This window comes from Pollachius pollachius (assembly GCF_949987615.1).
Source record: "Pollachius pollachius genome assembly, chromosome: 20".
NCBI classification, from domain to species: Eukaryota; Metazoa; Chordata; class Actinopteri; order Gadiformes; family Gadidae; genus Pollachius; species Pollachius pollachius.
This window is the reverse complement of record NC_136953.1, coordinates 13,751,071-13,769,202: the sequence shown is the minus strand read 5'-3', so window position 1 is coordinate 13,769,202 and position 18,132 is coordinate 13,751,071. Positions and strand designations below refer to the sequence as shown.

The following is an 18,132-nucleotide window of genomic DNA, read 5'->3' as shown; positions in this document are numbered from 1 at the left end:
ATTTATTGTAAAATAAAAAAAGGTCTTTATTACAGTCTCTTTTGGATCTCAATGTTCCGGTTAGGATGATGATGAAGCGGAACCTAAAGCTGACGGTCGGTTTCCAGCCCGGGCGGAATAGTCGAGAACCGGGTGTAGCCGAGCTAACATTAGCATAGTTAGATCTAGCTAGCATGTAGGTTGTACCATTGCGCACTGTTCTGTGTGTTTGTCTTAGGAAATTCGTGTGCAACGCGATTCATTCCGACCCGAGGCGTCGCGGTGCATGTCGGCGGATGCCTTATGAAAGTTGTCCTCCAAGTCGTCGATTTGATCCGTGCAGTGTTCGCCGATGAGCTAGCTAGCCTATGGGTGTCAAAGTTAGCCGTGCCTTCACCGGGTGCCTGGTTGCCTGAGCTCGAATTACGGACACGTCAAGGTAAACAGCGCTGGGCCTGAGCTCACATTACGGACACGTCAAGGTAAACAGCGCTGGGCCAGGAGGAGGGAGGCTAGCCAGGGAAGCTAGCAATGGATTTGAAACGACGGATAACTTTTAAAAATCTCTAGCGATAGCGGGTGTTTAGTCGGCACTTGTTAACTTTGGCTGACGTTGAAGTAAAGGTCATTCGTGTGTTTTCTACCACGACTACTTGCGTTGACACATCGTTACAATCAATAGCGACTTTATTCAAGTATAAGGCTACATCGTCTCTGTAATGGATGACACACTGTTTAAAGTCCACTCGGTCTTTATTAAAGATGTGGTCTAGTATGAGAGAAACCAATGACCATGTATGACGAGTAACTAACGAGCATCGATGTGTACGTTTTAACCATATTTGAGAGAATAGAAGCACTTGGTTTATACTTCAACTCCATTTGTGTTACGGGATCAGTACTGGTAAATGCATTACATAGTAATCAATACCGATCCTTACCCTTTTGACTCGTCTAAGTGCACTGGTCGATAATGGGTTGTCAAAAGCCTCCTGTCATGTTCATGTCTGCTGTGTCAAATGGCCCTATTACTCGTAGCCTGTTACCTCCTCATATGTAAAATGTGTTTCTTTATCAAAGGTTCCCCAACCTGTCTTTATAGTACCTGGGGGCAGTGATGTCGGAACCGAAGCCCCCCACTCCCACTCCAGCCGGCGACACTTACAAAGGCTGGGTGTTCAAATGGACCAATTATATCAAAGGTTATCAGCGGCGGTGGTTCGTTCTGAGCAATGGACTGTTGTCATATTACAGGTAAAAAACAGCTGTAGTTCACACCTTTTCAGCATTTAAGCTTTTTTTTTTTAGATTTTGTGAGTTTGACCCAAGGTACACATTTGACGAGTTGGACGGGTGACTATATCGCTAACCCTCTTGAGGTCAACGGTATTTAACGACGGTTCCTTTACGACGACCCAGGACCCAGGCCGAAATGGGGCACACGTGCCGCGGCACCATCAACCTGGCGACGGCCTCCATCGCCGTGGACGACGCCTGCAACTTTGTCATCTCCAACGGCGGCACGCAGACCTACCACCTGAAGGCCAGCTGCGAGGTGGAACGCCAGCGGTGGATCACAGCCCTGGAGCTGGCCAAAGCCAAGGCAGCCCGGATGCAGGCCGAGTCAGGTAGGAAAGGCCTTGTTGTCCCTCAGCGAGAGACGTGTGCACGCACGCAGGTCAAGGCTGAGAGGGAAAGGCCTTGTCCTGCACGCACGCACACGCACACACTTTCACCAAACCTGTTTGTGTATAATACATTCTATAGATATTCAAAGTCTGACTCGCATGTTCTAGTCAGCTGAGGCAGACTATAACACTCGTACAACCTCGTTATACGATGAGTCACTTAAAAGGGAAATGGGGCCTTTCTCTAAATGTCTGAAGCAAGCAATATTGGAGGAACCCTAACGACAAAAGGTGCCCTAACGTGGCCCCGCCATGACTGGACGTCGAGTTCCTCTTCCTCATTTCTTCTTCCAATTGCCCTCACTCCCGCAGACGACTCCGGCGACGACTTCTCCCTGCCCTGCCCCCCCGCGCCCCACGGGCAGAGCGCCGCCGCCCCGCAGAACTCCGAGGTCCAGTCCACGCTGCGGACCCTGGCCAGCAAGGTGGAGGATCTGAGCACGTGCAATGACCTCATCGCCAAGCATGGCTCCGCCCTCCAGAGGTTCCTTTCAGATCTCTTTGTCTCTCTGAGATTGAAGTATGTGTGTGCGCGTGTGTGTGTTCGGCTTGTGTGTGTGTGTGTGGAGATGCATATATACATAGCTGGGACCAGAGGACGTCCATAATGAGACTCGTACATTTGTCTTCAGATCTTTGTCGGAGCTGGACAGCCTACGTCTCACTGGAGAGGCAGGCGACAAGATTCGACAGGTCACTGAGAGAGCCACGCTGTTTCGCATTACCTCCAATGCCATGATTAATGTGAGTACACGACCCCCGCCATCCCCATCTATATATAGGTCAGCAGTTTTCTCAAGTGGCTGGCCTCTCTTCCAAGACTCATGCCTCATCTGCATTTTAAACTACTGCCGTAGGATTTGGGTATCGGGTCACACCCAGGGCAGGTTGGGTTAAAAGGCGTGCTCAGCACATTCAGCCTCTGCTGACTTCAGACCTTCGACGCAGCCTGTTCTCTGTGGCTCTCGCTTTGTTTCTCAAATCCAAGTGGACGTAGCCCTTTTATTTTTCTGTGCCCAAATCAATTTGGTCCTTCAAGAAAACCTTGTTTCGTTATCTGGAAATTCACCTTTGAATGTCCTCCGTTTATCCCAAGGTAAGACAATAAAGAGATAAGTCGACAGCGATAAACAGTGTGTATACGCAGCACTAGTTGTCCTTGTTTCACCTGTATTTGCACCATGTTTTGGTTCTCTGGACGCAAAAAGACACAAAACGTGGAAAAAAGCGCTATATTTAAGTGCCAGGTCGTACAACATACAAAAAGCTTATACGAGGTGTGGCTGGGTTAGGGAGTGAGGCAGAGTCTAGGTGGACATCTGAACACGTGTCTTAAGGTAACGGCTGTGGTTGGTGGGCGCAGGCGTGCCGGGACTTCCTGGCGCTGTCGCAGGCCCACAGCAAGCGGTGGCAGAAGGCCCTCCAGGCGGAGCGCGACCAGCGGATCCGCCTGGAGGAGACCCTGGAGCAGCTGGCCAAGCAGCACAACAACCTGGAGCGGGCCTTCCGCGGGAACTCGCAGTCCAACACCACGCTGGACAGCAAGGGTAGGGCCGCCCCCCCGCACCGCCCTCACCGGTCGGCCCTGACCGTGGCTCTTGTCTCTCGCGCTCGCTCCCAATCGTGCTTCATTTCTCTGTCGCTGGTATCCCGCTCTCTTGTCTCTCGCGCTCTGTCTCGCCCTTTGCCTCGGTCTCTCTTTTTATCTTGCTCTCTGTCTCGCCCTCAGCCTCTATCTCTCTTTTATCTCGCACTCTGTCTGTATCTCTCTTGTCTCGCGCGCTCTTGTCTTTCGATCTGTCTCGTGTCACTCGCTCTCTCGTCTCTCACTCCCTTTTCTCTTGCTCTCTTGCGTCTCTCGCTCTCTTGTCTCTCACTCCCTTTTCTCTCACTCTCTTGTCTCGCTCTCTGTCTCGCCCTCTCTGTATCTTTGTTCCTCGCTCTCTCTCTGGTGCTATCTTGCTCTCTGTCTCTTGCTCTTTGCTGTCTTGCCGCTCGCTGTCTGTCCCTCTCACACAGTTTCGGTCTCATTCTCGCCCTCTCCGATCTGTCTTGCATTGATATGTTAGTGTCCACACAACGAAATGAAATGGAAGCAATACAAAGTAAACATTCATCAGAGAGGTTTTATTTGCCCTCTGCAAACATTGTTAATTGTGTGTGTAAATATGTGACTGTCATACATACATACGTACATATGTTGTTACACAGCTGTTGTCTGCGTCTTGTCAAGCGAGATCGACCCTCCCGTCATGTAAATGTAAATCATGCAAATCGCTCTCCAGATAGGGCTCAAGGCAACAGGCAGGCTGATTGAGTCAGGCCATAATGGCCTTGTGTTTGGTGGGCCTGCAGGCCTTCCGACCATACAGTTGTTATCAGCTGAGCTGGAGGCCCGCCTCCCATCAGCAGTCACGCTCGGTGCGTTCGCTCGAGTCTCTGTTTGCTTTGGCTACAGACGTGATTATAGCTGTCTCTCTGCCCGCTCTCGCCATTTTGAACACATTCCAGACAGTGGGCATGGCCAGGTCAATAGATATGCTCCCTCTAATTGAAATGACTTCAAATGACAACATTAGTTTCATTAGTTTTAACAATAATTGCTCGACACTTAACTGCTAGGTAGGGGTGTGCTTTTGTCACTCAAACATCTCAGAAATGTATTTGATGAAAAAGAGGCCACTGTAGACTTGAAGAATAACAATAGAAAAATAGATAACATATTAAAACACAAAAAAAACATGCATACGAAAGATGTTCTGCATGAACAGGGATCAATTTCTAGTTTCTGATTAGACAAAAGAAACAGCAATGTGAACAGTGTCTGGGAATTTAATCCTCTGATCTGGATTCAGCTCACCCAGTGAGCGCACGGGACGAGCACCAACATAGTGAACTGCATCCATAGACCTGAGTCGACCTCCTTCCTCTCCACCTCCTTCATATCCACCTCCTTTCTCCTCCTCCTCCTTCATCTTCTACTCCTTTCTCCTCCTCCTTCCTCATCATCTCTTCCTCCTCCTCCTCCTCCCCCCAGGTTCGGCGGGGCCCGGGAAGGGCGAGGCGAGCGACGACGACGACGACAACGAGTTCTTCGACGCCATGGAGGAGGCCCCGGAGTTCATCACCGTTCCCGCCGACCCCCAGTTCCACAAGTCAGTGTAGACCACCTCTCGCCCCCTCACCCACTCACCCACTCCCCCGCCCACCTCGAGACGTGTTTAGACGCACGTCGACGCCGCCCCCCTCTGAGACTGGTTTAGACGCCAGCGGTCGCTCGGACAGCCGCCACAGTCACAGACCTAAAGGAGATGAAGCTCGCTCTTGCTGCCCGGGTTAAGGCAAGGGCCAGGCCCGGGTTTAGTTCCTGGGGAGGCCGTTTCCCCCTCGTGTTTTCACGATGGCATAGATTCTGATCACAAGTAGATCCCCGGATGTCCTCGTCTTCGCTAGTCGTGGGCCCGATGTGTACCGTTTGTTCTAAATTGAGTATGAACCCCAAAACGTGTTGTTGTTTTGTTCTTTCCCTGAAGACGCTCTAGCAGTAACGTAAGCGGCTTCAACAGTGAAATGGGTTCAGACGACCAGTCGGTAGGTAACACCCCCTCTCCCCCCCCCCCCCCCCACCCTGAATCTATGGCCTCTCACTGGCTGCGTGAGTCGTACTAAAACCCTGCCCTCTGATTGGTCCACAGCTCAACGAGGAGCCCCTCTCGGCCAACCAGGACTCGCCGTCTCTGGACCTGGTTCCGGTGAAGAAGAGGCGCAGCCGCATCCCGGATAAACCCAACTACTCCCTGAACCTCTGGAGCATCATGAAGAACTGCATCGGCAAGGAGCTTTCCAAGATCCCCATGCCGGTCAGTCCTTCCCCCCCCCCCCCCCCCCCCCCCCCCCCCATGAGGCGGGTGGCGCTCATTGAGTTAACGATGGGTGTGTCTGTGGGCCGAGATGAGTGACACACCCTGTGTTCGCCCCTGTTGTTATACTTCTTGGAGAAAGGCCTATACTGAGAATGTATTTAATGGGGTTGGAAATCGCGTGTTGCTGTCCGATGAGGGTTGTGTGGTATTCATTTGCTAATGGCCTGCAATTAAGGACCGCACCCACATGCGCAGTATTTCTAGCAAGCGAGTTTTTTTCTGTTGTAATGTAATCTGCAGCTAGACTATTAACTGCGAGCTACATGTACAGTTGTTCGTCTTCATTTTGCTGCTGTGATGATTGCAATGCGTTTCTACCAATCTTAACTCTCTCCTGTCTTCTCTGTCCTTGTCTTCTGTCTCCGTCACTCTCTGTCTCCTGTCTCTGTCTCACTCTTGCCCTCTCCCTCTGTCTCTCGATCTCTGTCTCTCTTCCGTCTCTATCTCTCTCCTATCCGTCTCTCCTCTCCCCTATCTCTCTCCTGTCTGTCTCTCTCGTCTTTGTCTCTCCTCTCTGTCTCTCTTCCGTCTCTATCTCTCTCCTATCCGTCTCTCCTCTCCCCTATCTCTCTCCTGTCTGTCTCTCTCGTCTTTGTCTCTCCTCTCTGTCTCTCTTCTGTGTCTGTCTCCTCTCTGTCTCTCTCCCTCCCCCTCTCTCTCGTGCCTCTTTCCTCTCGCCCCTCTCTCTCTCGCCTCCCTCCCTCCTCTCCCCCCTCTCCTCTACTCACTCACCCACTCACCCCCTCACCCCCCCCCGCCTCTGTCCGTCCCTCTCAGGTGAACTTCAACGAGCCCATCTCCATGCTGCAGCGGCTGTCCGAGGACCTTGAGTACCACGAGCTGCTGGACAAGGGCGCCAAGTGCGGCAGCGCCCTGGAGCAGCTGTGCTACGTGGCCGCCTTCTCCGTCTCCTCCTATTCCACCACGGTGCACCGCACGGGCAAGCCCTTCAACCCCCTGCTGGGGGAGACCTACGAGCTGGACCGCGGCCGGGAGAGCGGGTACCGCTCCCTCTGCGAGCAGGTGGGGGGGGGGAGAAGGGCTGGGGAGGGGAGGTGGGGGGGGAGAGAGGGGGGGGGAGGGGAGGTGGGGGGGGGGGGAGAGGGGGGGGGGAGGGGAGGTGGGGGGGGGGAGAGGGGGTGGGGAGGGGAGGTGGGGGGGGGAGGGTTGCTTGCAGTCTCCCTCATATGGAAATGAGCTTGTCTGTGAAAGTCGGTTCACGGAGTGCAAATTCACCGGTAGATTCATCGTGCGAGCATCCCACGGCCTTTTGCGATGTTTGTACCCGCGGCTTTTGGCTTTGGCTGTTAACCTGAAAGCGTTCGTATTAGTGGGGCCCTATTGTTTAAAAGACGCTGAAATCCTGGACGGGTTCGCGGAGTTTGGTACTAAAATGGAATTAACTGTCAAACTTTGAATGTGGTAGGATTCTAAGTCTTCTTAAAAACAAAGATCCAACCGTAGCACCCTTTATTCAGATATATCCTTTTTTGGCCAATTCTGTCAACATAGTAATGGTTTAATCTGTAAAAAACATGTGGGCTGACCGCTTAAAGTCTAAAGACCATGGGAAGATCAAGGAGAAGCATCTTGTTGGCCAGAGCATGCCTCCTCAAATGTCTGTACATGTCCCATTGTGAACATTCATGTGGAAGTACACCTCAGCAGCAGCAGGGGGCAGTGTACATCAATACAGTAGCAGCGTTGGAGGCAGTGGCGGCTGGTGATCAAAAATGTTGGTGGGGCACAGTAATAGACATGGAGTCTGGGGTTCCCCCCCCATAAAAAAAATTGAATTTAATAGATTTGGTTTCCTGTATTTTGGTGAATTTTGGGGATGGCCACTGCCTATTTACCTACTATTCATTCAGATTCATAGCCTACTTCCTGACTTGCAGGGCCTGGACAAGCTTACACTGCATATACAGACCTACTTTATGTCCATTCCACCAGCCATTGCTATTTGACCCATTGTTGTTATTCTGATATTGAGACAAATCATGATCACTGTCCTATAGCGTCCATTTTTTGTGAGTCTCGATGTCTACTTCAAATGCAGTTAGAAATATGGGGCAGTTGCTTCATTTTGTTTATATGCCACAGGCCGAAAGACTAAATTAATATTTAACTTACTTGCTCCTTTTAAGTATAACATTGCTTGGAGGAGGGCTTTATTTCGAATGACCAATAACTAGCCTAGCCCAAATCATTGACGTTCAGACGCATTTAAATGGTCGCTGGCACTGACAAGTTTATCGCACAATTAAACGAGGATAAACGCTATGTATTTTTGTTGATTTATTTCGTATATAATAATAGTTGGCGGATATATTCAAGTGAATATTTCACGGAGGGGCGGCGACCTAACGCCCTCTATTGACCCACCGCTACTGGTTAGAGGGCGGTGTACGCAAAGCTGACAAAGTTGCCATAGCACGCGAGGAGATGGCCGGAACAAATGTCCCGTAGCAGGTGTGATGAGAAATGGGTGTCTCTTTAGTGCGCAGGGGGGAGGGTGGTAGTGTTTCTTCTTTCCGTGCTAATCTGGCCCCTGGCCTCTGTTGGCACCTTGAGATGTGGCAGAACAGTGAACAAAGCAAGGGCTTCTGGAAGAATGCCTTCTCTCTCCAGTGAGTTCTCAGTAAGGAGCTTTCTGCTGCCAGCCCGTCACACTTAAACGGACGGCACGTAGCCAAAGACAACACCGTGCAACCCGACATCTTGCGAAACCGCCCGGTGGGGGAACTGGTAGTGCGAGATGTCAACAGGGTGGGGTGTGTGTGTGTGTGTGTCTGTGTGTGTGTGTGTGTGTGTGTGTGTGTGTGTGTGTGTGCGTGTGCGTGTGCGTGTGTTATTTGCAGGTTTTTTTCGCCTTAAGTTTATCCCGATCAACGAGCGTGACTCGTCTTCGTTATGGGTTTGATCCTTTGGTGATTGGTTGTTGTTGTTGATGTCGCTGCGGTCTGTCGTTGTCGCCCAGGTGAGCCACCACCCGCCGGCGGCCGCGCACCATGTGATCTCTAGCCGGGGCTGGACGCTGCGGCAGGAGATCACCGTGGCCAGCAAGTTCAGGGGCAAATACATCTCCATCATGCCCCTAGGTAAACACACACACTGTGTGTGTGTGTGTGTGTGTGTGTGTGTGTGTGTGTGTGTGTGTGTGTGTGTGTGTGTGTGTCACTTTATTGGATCCATGTGCACTATGACATCCCCATGGTTGCTTCAAATAGCCCAAATGTGGTGCCTACAGTGCGTTCTCTATGAACAGCGCACCCTCAAACTGATTAGTGTGTCTCCACCAGGAACTATCCACGCCATATTTGAGAAAGGCGACAATCACTACACCTGGAAGAAGGTCACCACCACGGTGCACAACATCATCGTGGGCAAGCTGTGGATCGACCAGGTGAGCACACGCATTACACAGACAGGACGGCAGGTAGACAGACAGGGACAAACCATTACAAACACACAATGACACAGTCTGACCCACCCTTCCCTTCTCCACTGAGACATGGGGGAGCGCTAGACTTGACTCTGGGGCCAAAGTGAAAGTAGGATTGATGGTCTGAACTCTCCCTCACACTGTCAATCTCTCTTACAATCACACACACACACACACACTTACACACACACTCTCTTACACAATTACACACACTCTCTTACACAATTACACACTCACACGCAATAGCACACACTTACACAATTACACACACACACAATAACACACACACACACATTTACAGACACACACACACTTACACAATAACACACACACACTTACACAATTACACGCACACTAACACAATTACACACACAGACAGTTACACAATTACACAGAGAGGTTAGACACAGTCAGACCCGTCCTCCCCAATGAGTCTCTGAGACATGGCGGAGCGCTACTTGACTTGGATGCAAAAGTGAAAGTAGGATTGATGGCCTGAACTCTCTCTCCCTGTCCATCTCTCCAATCTTTCTGTCTCTCTCCCTCGGTCTCTCTCCCTCTGTCTCTCACCCTCTCTACCTCTGTGTATCCCTCCCTATGTCCGTCTCTCTCTCTCTCTGTCGCTCACCCTCTGTCTCTCTGTGTCTTTCAACCTCTGTCTCTCTCCCTCTTCCTCTTTCCCTCTCTCCCTCTCCCTCTGTATCTCTCCCTCTGTCTCCCTCTCCCTCTGTCCATCCCTCCAATCTTTCTGTCTCTCTAGTCGGGGGAGATCGACGTGGTGAACCATACCACCGGCGACCGATGCCACCTGAAGTTCGCTCCCTACAGCTACTTCTCCAGAGACGTGGCGAGGAAGGTGCGTTTCACTTTGTCGTCCTCACAGCCTTCCCCAATCTTGCCTCTTTACAGTATTGTTTGCGTGCTGTCCTCGACATGCCTTGTTTTTTGTTTCACATTGTTTCAACTTTTGCGTTCCACTACCCCCGGGCGTGGCAGTCAAATATTTTGTAATGATAGTGATCTGTCGGTGAAACTGGCTGTGAAGCCATGTGGGCTAGACCAGCTCGGCTGGCCTAGTTTGGACCTGGCCTCTTACATTAACATTCAGGGAATTTGGCAGATGCTTTTATCCAATGGTCCATACCCAAATTCACACACCAACGGCGGAGTCATCCACGCACGGCGACAGCCAGCTGGTCGGGAGCAGTTAGGGTTAGGAGTCTTGCGCGCGGACACCTCGACACGCTGGGGTTCGAACTAGGATCCTTCCGCTTACAAATCAACCCGCTCTACCTGCTGAGCTGAAGGCTCAGTTCTGGTCCCGCGTGGACGCAACGCAATGACCACGCATGCGCTTCGACCCAGTCGTGATCTTGTTTTGGTTCTGCGTCAGGTTTTAGTGAGCGGGCCAATCACAGCTCTTGCGGCATCGTCGCCTCAACGCAAGTTTACAATTGTTTGGGAGGCGCACGTCAGGCCCTTGCGGTGGACACAAAAAATAAAAGATTATTATTATTTTTTTGTTATTGTGTTTTGTTCAAAGGACTTTGTGTTTCATATCTTCAGTTTGTATTTTTATACATTTTATTTATCAGAACTAAATAAATGTTCATTTTGGTTTTTCTGTTGTGACAGTAAAACAATAAAATATATAAAAATATATAAAATATATGTTTATATTTAAACTACATGACCTTATTATTTTAGTGAGGACTCATAAATAACTTCAAATAACCGATGTTAGGGAAATCTGTTTATGTTTTGTTACGCGTTTCTGGATTTTTTTTTGAAAATATATATCGGATTTTTAAATCACCAGATATTTGTATCGGCATCGGCCTTAAAAAGCCTTTATCGGTCGGGCTCCAGCCTTTAAGCCAACTCCTCTCCCCCCCCCCCCAGGTGACCGGGCTGGTGACGGACAAGGACGGCAAGGCCCACTACGTGCTGTCGGGCACCTGGGACGAGAAGATGGAGTTCTCCCGAGTCATGCAGAGCAGCCGGGGCAGCAGCGGCGCCGCCGGGGAGAACGGCGCCGAGGCCAAACAGAAGACCGTCTACCAGACGCTGAAGGCCCGCGAGATCTGGCACAAGAACCCCCTGCCGTGAGTGTGCACGTCAATGTGCTCGTGCACTTTATTTTTTGTTATTTGCCGCTTGGAGACACTTCCGAGTGCCTGCAGGGATACATATTACTGCAGGTGTATATTTTTATCACTGCAGGCACTCCGAAGTGTTCGAAGTGCCACTTGGAACCCTTGGAGACGGAAACACGACAAGTCCAGAAATGCACGGAATGGTACATTTGGTGACACCGTTTTAGTTTTTGAAACGGAGCGTCGTCCGTCTGGGTTAGCCAATGAGCAGCGGGCGTCGTCCGTCTGGGTTAGCCAATGAGCAGCGAGCGTCGTCCGTCTGGGTTAGCCAATGAGCAGCGAGCGTCGTCCGTCTGGGTTAGCCAATGAGCAGCGGGCGTCGTCCGTCTGGGTTAGCCAATGAGCAGCGGGCGTCGTCCGTCTGGGTTAGCCAATGAGCAGCGAGCGTCGTCCGTCTGGGTTAGCCAATGAGCAGCGAGCGCCGTCCGTCTGGGTTAGCCAATGAGCAGCGAGCGTCATCCGTCTGGGTTAGCCAATGAGCAGCGAGCGTCGTCCGTCTGGGTTAGCCAATGAGCAGCGAGCGTCGTCCGTCTGGGTTAGCCAATGAGCAGCGAGCCAGAGGTGATGATGGGTTTGCTAAATTAATAAAGTGCATTGTAGGACGCATTTTCTTAATTTAAGAGGGGTGGGCTTGGGTGGGAGTAAAGCTCTAGCTGGGCTTAAGCTGTGGACCGGAGTTCCATATACATCTCATCTCTCTACCTAATTTCCCCCCCCCCCCCCCCCATGAATAAATGTATTAATTTATAGCTTACTGAATTTATTTGAATAATACTGTATAATATTATTATTTGAAATATAATTGAATAATACTTTTTTGCATTCTTCACACACGCACACTGTTTTTTTTTATATATTCCGCCATACTGATAACGTTCGGAACTAGGGATGTTAACCGATGACCGTTTGACCGATGGTTGACCGTATCAACGTTAACCGATCAATCTTGGGTTAGGGTTTGTGGCGTCTCTTCGGAGCTGTCATTGTCTTAAATGAGCAGAGGCAATGTTTCAAATGAGCTCCTAACGCTGCCCTCTTCCGATTGGCCCCCGGTGAATCCCCCGCAGGGTCTCAACCAGGCCCGCGCTGTCTTAGACCATTGTGGGCGTTCGAGCCCGCTCTCTACACACGGTCAACTTGCAGTAAGCATGCCTCGTGTTTCAATTCAAACACAGGTCTGCTCTTTCCTTTAGGCCAGGCCGATGTGTTGAGATTAATTTATAATATAAACTTCTTTATTTAACTATTGAATTGTAAAATTAAAATAAAAATAAATGAATCGTACGGATTTCCAGTCAGTAACGGTAACAAATTACTTCTTTTTTTTTTTTAATTCGATTAATCGTTCAGCCCTAGTACGACCACGACTTTCTTTATAGATCCATGACTACGAGGCGTGGTATCTCAGGCCAACTGGTAAAAGAGTGTGTCACTGCTTTCAAACATATAAACCATAAAGCCAACGGGCGCCTCGGGACGGACTTGTCAACGCGCTGCGGCATCACTTACTTGATGTTGTTGCGGTTGAAGATCGGCCGAGTGGGTGCGTGAATGAATGAATGAACGAACACGTGTGTGTGTTGCGAGCGTATGTGATTTCAAAGTAACAAACAAACTCAAAGCCGATGCTATCTGTTCATAACCAATTACAGAGTCGCTTATTCGCGTCAGATACTTTATTTTATTTTCAAAACTTGGGAATTAATCCGGCGCGTATAAGTCTACACTGACTTGTGGAACTGGGGGTCGGCGGGAGCGGTGATGAACTCCGGGGCCTCCTCCGTGGCGTCGGAGAACTCGGCGTCGTCGCCGCTCGCCTCGCCCCTCCCGGGCCCCGCCGAACCTGGGGGGGGGAGGAGGAGGAGGAGGAGGAGGAGGAGGAGATGAAGGAGGAGAAAGGAGGAGGAGGAGGAGAGTAGATGAAGGAGGAGGAGAATGAAGAGGAGGAGGAGGAGTAGGGAGGAGGAGAATGAGGAGGAAGAGATGATGGAGGAGAAGATGGAGGAGGAGGAGGAGGAAGAAGAAGAGATGAAGGAGGAGAAAGGAGTAGGGAGAAGGAGGATGAGGAGGAAGAGATGAAGGAGGAGAAGATGGAAGATGGAGGAGAATAAAGAGGAGGAGGAGAAAGGAGTAGGAGGAGAGTAGGGAGGAGGAGAATGAGGAGCAAGAGATGAAGGAGGAGAAGATGATGGAGGAGGAGGAGGAGAATAAAGAGGAGGAGGAGGAGAAAGGAGGTGGATATGAAGGAGGTGGACTCAGGTCTATGGATGCAGTTCACTGTGTTGGTGCTCGTCCCGTGCGCTCACTGGGTGAGCTGAATCCAGATCAGAGTATTAAATCCCCAGACATTTTTCACATTGCTGTTTCTTTTGTCTAATCAGAAACTAGAAATTGCTTCCGTATGCATGTTTGTTTGTGTTTTATTATTCTATTCTCTCTGTTTATCTATTTCTATTGTTATTCTTTCAAGTCTACAGTGGCCTCTTTGTCATCAAATACATTTCAGAGATGTTTGAGTGAAGATACTTTCTGTTTGCTGTTGTCATAACAAAAGCACACCCCTACATACCTAGCAGTTAAGTGTCAAGCAATTATTATTAAGTTGTCATTTAAAGTAGAGGGAGCATATGTTTTAGCACCGGAAGCGTTTAAAAAGTACAGAGTAGGTACTGGTATCGGATATATTTTATCCGATACCGATACATATATCCATATATATCCCCCCCCCCCCCCACTACAGCTAAATCTTAAATACATTAAAGATTTAGCTGTAGTGGAAAACAGTTTAAAAAGGCCTTTTTAAACTTTACCTTTATTTTCTTTTTTTTAACACATTGCACTTTCTAAAATGCTTTTTTAACTTTGCCTTATTTTACTTTTCTTTTGTTTTGCATACGTTTCCTATTAATTGATCTTTAATTGATTTTATCGTATGACAATGTTTATATGTCAAGCACTTTGGGTCTGCCTTGTGTATGAAAAGTGCTGCATCAATAAAGTTGCCTCGCCTTGCAGGGAGCGGGCGGAGACCATGTACTTCTTCACGGAGCTGGCTCTGACGCTGAACGAGGCGGAGGAGGGCGTGGCCCCGACCGACAGCCGGCAGCGGCCTGACCAGCGGCTGATGGAGGCGGGCCGCTGGGACGAGGCCAACGCCGAGAAGCAGCGGCTGGAGGAGAAGCAGCGCAGCGTGCGGCGCGAGCGGGAGCGCGAGGCCGCCAGCCTGCGCACCGCCAGCCAATCGGAAGAGGGCACCGGTGAGAGGCCCCGCCTTTTTTTTTTATTTCTTAAAGGGGGCGGTCCCTAGTAGGGCTGCTCGGCTATGGAAGAAATGATCTTCACGATTGTTCAAACGACACTTTGTAACTGAGAACTTTGAAACTTTCCCTTTAAAAAAAAAGTAGATAAAATAATGTGCAAATATGTATACAGCTGTTCTGCAATTTTTTTTGTTGATAATAGTTTCGATAATTAGTTTGGAGGCCGTTTGACCCCAAAAAAACGAAACCACGATCAAAATTCGATCAACCTGACACCCCTACTCCCTAGTTGGGGAACCGGACAGAGGTCTAGCTCTCTACGTGATTTGTCGTTTGCTTTTGTCAATGGAGTACTGCTGGACGCGGCGATGTCACTATACGTGTCGTAGAGACGAGCATGGCCACTCTTGTTGCGCGTGTCGGTGATCAACCGCCGCGTCGGTGTCATGTTTTCAGTTTTTACTTTTAAGTTTTAAGTTTTAAGAGTTCACCTCGACTCTGCATAGAAAGCAATGCACAGCCACCATTGAATGTTGTACGTCCTGGCACTTGTACATTGCACTTATTCAAGGTACTTAATTGTGTAGCATCTACAGTAGCTGCTATCATTGCTTTACACGGGGAATGGGTTAGCCTAGCGATTGTAATACTTGCACTTGGTTCTATGAACATCTTTACTGTACCGACAGCGATATATTGTTTCACTTCTTATGACAAATGCACTTATTGTAAGTCGCTTTGGATAAAAGTGTCTGCTAAATGCCCCAAATGTAAATGTAAGTTGACACCAGTGGCGTCCAATGAGAGCGGGCCCCATGCCTTCTGAGGGGTGGAACCCGCGGTGGTTCTGTTGACTTCCTCTGCTCCGGTCCTTTTGGGTTCATTGTTCATGTGTGTGTTTCTTTCTACCGTCATCGGCAACATTTGAACGGTGTACAAATCGCTATCCCCCCCCCTCCCCCTTTTCTCCCAAAAGCTGTCGAGGAGGACATCTATACTGACCCCGCTCTGAAAAGCAAGTATCCCTTATTTTTCTCCAATATCCCCCCCACCGACCCCACCACCTTTTTTTTTTTTGCCATTTCTGTCACCCGGTGATCTCCTAGCAACAACATTAAGCCTCCCCGTTTCCTGTTGTTGTTTTTTTTTTTAACGCGTCTTGTTTTCTCCTTTTGTGTGTTTTTCTTGTTCTTTTTGTAATCCATTCAAACTTTTAATGAATTTCCTGCGTCCGTTTTCTTTTATTTCCAACCAGGCGTTGCGCACGACAGCCACAAGGCGCTGTGGTTCGACCGCTGCGACGACCCCATCACGGGCGAGCCCGTGCACGTCTACAAGGGGGGCTACTGGGAGGCCAAGGACACAGGCACCTGGGAGGTCTGCGGAGACATCTTCTAGACCCCACAGCCAACACCGCCACCGCCGGACCCCAGCCCACTCTCATGCTTCCCGCCGCCACCGGTGGATTCTCCGCTCCAACCCCAACCCTCCCCCGAAAGGCAGCTCTCTGTTCTAGGAGAGCTTGAGGACCCCCCCGGTTTTCCTGTCTGGTCCTCATCTCTTCAACACGCCAAACCACCTATGTCCTAGGAGTGGGTCCTGACCCCTACCACCTATGTCCTAGGAGTGCGTCCTGACCCCTACCCCCTATGTCCTAGGAGTGGGTCCTGACCCCTACCACCTATGTCCTAGGAGTGGGTCCTGACCCCTACCACCTATGTCCTAGGAGTGGGTTCTGACCCCTACCCCCTATGTCCTAGGAGTGGGTCCTGACCCCTACCCCCTATGTCCTAGGAGTGGGTCCTGACCCCTACCCCCTATGTCCTAGGAGTGGGTCCTGACCCCTACCACCTATGTCCTAGGAGTGCGTCCTGACCCCTACCCCCTATGTCCTAGGAGTGGTTCCTTACCCCTACCCCCTATGTCCTAGGAGTGCGTCCTGACCCCTACCCCCTATGTCCTAGGAGTGGGTCCTGACCCCTACCCCCTTTGTCCTAGGAGTGGGTCCTGACCCCTACCCCCTATGTCCTAGGAGTGGGTCCTGACCCCTACCCCCTATGTCCTAGGAGTGTGTGCTGGTGTCCTTGTGAGAACGTGGACCCATGGCGTTGCGGGGGGGTGGTGGTGGTGTGAGCGGTGACTTGTGCTGCGCTTTATATCTGGTCTAAATCCCTTCTGGGAGGAGGGGGGGGGGGGGGGGGGGGAACGTCCTGAAATAGGTCATCCATACTCCTCCCATCGCCCCCTCCCCCTCGGCTGATCCTCCATTGTAATCAGTGTAATATTCCCCCCCTCCCCCTCCCTCCCGTGGCCGGTAGGGCCGTCTGGGGGGAGGGGCTATAGTTCAGTAATTGACTAAAGACGTTAATTGGTGGCCTTCGTGACGATTGCAGCGGGCGTCTCTTTGTTTGCTATTTTGTTATTCTTAATGATTTTGTCGCCTGACGAAGGCAAAAAATGAAGGTTTATGGGTTGGTCTTCCATCTTTTCTTTTTATTTTAATTTTTTTTTTACCTTCTCGAGGCAGCATACTCTACAAAAATCTGAACTTTCATCCGTATTGCTAACCTCTCTCTCTCTCTCTCTCGCTCTCTCTCTAGAGTCTGATCTGTTCATGACGCCATTGCCTCGTGAAGTCGGGGGGTTTGCCTTAGAAACAATTTGTCCCGCGCATTCGTTTTGTTTATGTTTTTTATGAGAGGATGGATGAGATGGGCCAGAATGTCTGTTGGTCGGTTTGTTTGGTTGGGGTGAAAGAAGATATTCATGTTGAATATTATATTATAAGAGAGAACAGAATTAGGAAAAGAGTTGGCTGCAGTGCTTGCATTTTATCGCAAAGAGGAAATAATTAAGAGAGGAATGAATGAGATTTGAATGAAGTGCCATTTTACACTGTAAAAGAGTACGTGTGTGTGTGTGTGTGTGTGTGTGTGTGTGTCAAATACATTGACCGAATAGATTCCTTTTAAAGTTGAGGCGAGTGCTTGGACAGTCTAAAAGGACCCAAGCAAGAGCGTAATGAACAAGTTTTAAATGCATCGGTAAATACAACTAACTACACACACACATCCAAATGCTCTGGCGATTTCGTACATATGCAAAGTGTGTGTCTTGGAACACCAAAAAAAAAGAAAAGATATGGAATATACTGTGTGTGTGTGTATGTGTGTGAGTAATTTTGTTTAAGTGTACTTAATGAAGTGAATAAAGAAACAAAGACTTTAAAAAACCATTGAAAATAACTATGATTTTATAAATGTATAGAAAATGGTAATATTCAACTCTAATTGTACGGTAGCTCATTCTTGTCCAACAGTTCCTCTGCAGAGGAATTTCTGCGTTTTCACAAAAAAAGGGAGTTTTCAGAACTTTCTATATGGAAGTGTACACATGATCTTCAGTATTTTGACTCGAGAAAGTGACTTTGCTATAAACACCTGCTGGTATATCAGAAAATAATGCTTTTCGTACTCCGATCTTCAATTTTGTTTGACTGTGTTTTACATTGTTATTAACGGATAACACAATTGAAGGTTGTTTGCCAAATCCTGTAGAAATTTAAGTTGTTGTTTTTTTGTTCCAGTTCAATCTGTGCAACATTGATGGGAACATGTAAAATGTTGACAATAAAATCACAAGAGAACTATTCTACTTGTAAGACTCCCCTTATAATGATGT

At 49.3% G+C, this 18,132-nt stretch overlaps 1 protein-coding gene across 4 annotated transcripts; it reads left to right on the top strand.

The window, feature by feature from the left end:
• Positions 1-143: 143 nt before the first annotated feature.
• LOC307091472 (oxysterol-binding protein 1-like) lies at positions 144-18,089 on the top strand. Of its 4 annotated transcripts, none has more exons than XM_079758464.1 (17): positions 144-418; positions 1,060-1,233; positions 1,399-1,607; positions 1,980-2,151; positions 2,300-2,411; positions 3,031-3,214; positions 4,705-4,822; positions 5,201-5,258; positions 5,363-5,527; positions 6,368-6,613; positions 8,571-8,691; positions 8,893-8,996; positions 9,796-9,891; positions 10,938-11,140; positions 14,207-14,448; positions 15,428-15,466; positions 15,707-18,089. In XM_079758464.1, the coding sequence occupies exons 2-17, from the start codon at positions 1,097-1,099 to the stop codon at positions 15,847-15,849; spliced, it is 2,349 nt and encodes a 782-aa protein (XP_079614590.1). In that variant the 5' UTR covers positions 144-418; positions 1,060-1,096; the 3' UTR covers positions 15,850-18,089. The 4 variants fall into 4 exon arrangements, with proteins under 4 accessions (XP_079614590.1, XP_079614589.1, XP_079614592.1 ...); XM_079758463.1 differs by having other exon boundaries at positions 144-461; XM_079758465.1 differs by lacking the exon at positions 144-418 and adding an exon at positions 497-883.
• The last annotated feature ends 43 nt before the right edge of the window (positions 18,090-18,132 follow it).